The sequence below is a fragment of the Arachis ipaensis genome, chromosome B08 (assembly GCF_000816755.2).
Source record: "Arachis ipaensis cultivar K30076 chromosome B08, Araip1.1, whole genome shotgun sequence".
NCBI classification, from domain to species: domain Eukaryota; kingdom Viridiplantae; phylum Streptophyta; class Magnoliopsida; order Fabales; family Fabaceae; genus Arachis; species Arachis ipaensis.
This window is the reverse complement of record NC_029792.2, coordinates 769,218-771,297: the sequence shown is the minus strand read 5'-3', so window position 1 is coordinate 771,297 and position 2,080 is coordinate 769,218. Positions and strand designations below refer to the sequence as shown.

Here is a 2,080-nt window from a genome sequence, read left to right as displayed (position 1 = left end):
TTTTTTCGCATGGTAAGAGATTAAGACAACACAAGTCTATGATGGCTTTGATCTTTAATCTTTTTTGGTTAGTGAGAAATTTCAAAGAACGTGTGACCCATCCTATGGAGTGTACTTGATATTCAATCATGGGATTTTTGTGGAAGAGATGCATTCATACCCCAAGTAAGGGTGTCCTAGATCCATGATGTGACAACCTCGGCTATGTTAACCTCTTCCAATGTAATGGGCCCAAATTATATGTCTTATCCACCTCACAATGTTAAGGACCATGATAACACTTTTGAACCAACAACTATTTTGAATTGAAAGGTAGCCCAACTATAAATGCTATTTTAAATGCTGCAATGCAAATCCTCTTATAAAAAATCTCACTTAAAACTTAATTTTTCCTGTTTTAAATTCCAATTGATTAGATACTCCTACTATTGTGATTTATAATATAAAAAATTATATATTTGTGTATAAATAGTTAAATACATGTATTGTTTAGTTTATTTTCAATATATATTTTTTATTTTGCATATAATCTGTGACAGATTTAAACTCCATTTAAGAATAGCTAATAGATTGTTACGTACACAAAATAGAATCCGAATGGAGTTTAAGAATAGCTAATAGATTGTTTCGTACACAAAATAGAACTCGAATTATCGACACTTACTTAATCTAACAAATGAACTAACTATTCGACTAAATGAACTAATTACTAGACTAACTTAAGATAATAAAATCCAGCCTTCTTAATTAATGATAAAATTGAATACATAGCAAGTGTGTGTGTGTGTGTGTGTCGTGCAAGAAATGGATGATTAATTCATGTATTGAGATGCATCATACGGCAAGTTAGAGGTTAGAGAATAGTGAAGGCCAAGAACAGAAAGCTAATTAGTAATTACTATTAATTAATTTATCACAAGGGAACACAAGTGTTGCAAATTATTTATTATTCCCATATAAGTCAAAACATATTTAATTTATCATGACGCGTAATACAATTAATTCTTGCCAGTATTTCCAAGAAAGCCTCCTTTATTCATCACAACCATTGGATGCTCATTCATTCCTGTTGTCTGCACAACGCCATGATTCATTTTATTTTATTTTATTAATTCAACACCAACCATATCTATATGGAAACATTTCAAGTGCACCGGAGAACACCAGTATTTCTGTTGTTTTAACCGTTGATTTCAATTAATATATATTATATATATTTTTTATAATTTAAATCAACGGTTAAAACAATTGAAACACCGGTAGTACCGATGCACTTGAAATATTTCCATCTATATATATAGATATATATACACACTCTTTACTCTTCCAATTAAAAATAAATAAATGATCATATATATGACTTGTATAAAATATTCAACACATGGGAATGCTTACTTTTCAAATATTTGGAAATAAATTTCATTGCATATGGATATGAGAAATTACCAAGCTACCCTTATAGTCCAACTAGGCAACTAAAACTAACACCACCAACCTACTCAAACCTAATTCCAACCCTTACCCAATACAATATATGATAACTTACAGTAACAGAACAAGTACAAGGGGGTTAAAAAAAATTAAAAAATTGAAAGTGATTTTATCAAAAATAAAGGTAATAATTTTATAAAAAAAAAAAAAGATTAAANNNNACATACAGCTCTCAGCAAACTTAACCAAATCCTTGGGTTGTGGAAGGCGAGTGGCCAACGGCCAACCCTATAATAATAATAATAAATAAATAATATTGTTAGAAATAATCAGAAAAAAAAAGTATTTAGAACTTGTTTGGAGATCATTAATCATTATAAAAAGAGATCTTTTTTCAATAAAAAAAGATTTTTTTTTTATTTTTTAGCGTGTTTGGCAAATTTCTAGTAGTAAAAGTAAAAGCACTAGAAAAATTAAAAAAAAAACATCCTTTTTGAGAAGCTGTAATTTACATCTTTTTTTAAAAGATCTTTTTTCCTTAGAAAAAAGATGTGTTTCGTGTAATAAATAAACAAAAAAGTACTTTTATATTGTTATACCCAAACATAATTGATAGATAAAAAGATCTTTTTGCATGAGATATCCAAAC

General features: G+C 28.4%; 1 protein-coding gene across 1 annotated transcript in view; it reads right to left on the bottom strand.

Annotated features, from left to right (window-relative positions):
- LOC107612692 (NADP-dependent malic enzyme) overlaps positions 874-2,080 on the bottom strand; it is an 8,260-nt gene continuing 7,053 nt past the window's right edge. The window contains exon 21 of the mRNA XM_021108469.1: positions 874-1,076. Coding sequence (XP_020964128.1) covers positions 1,061-1,076 — 16 coding nt within the window. The 3' untranslated portion in view covers positions 874-1,060. The remainder of the gene's footprint in view (positions 1,077-2,080) is intronic.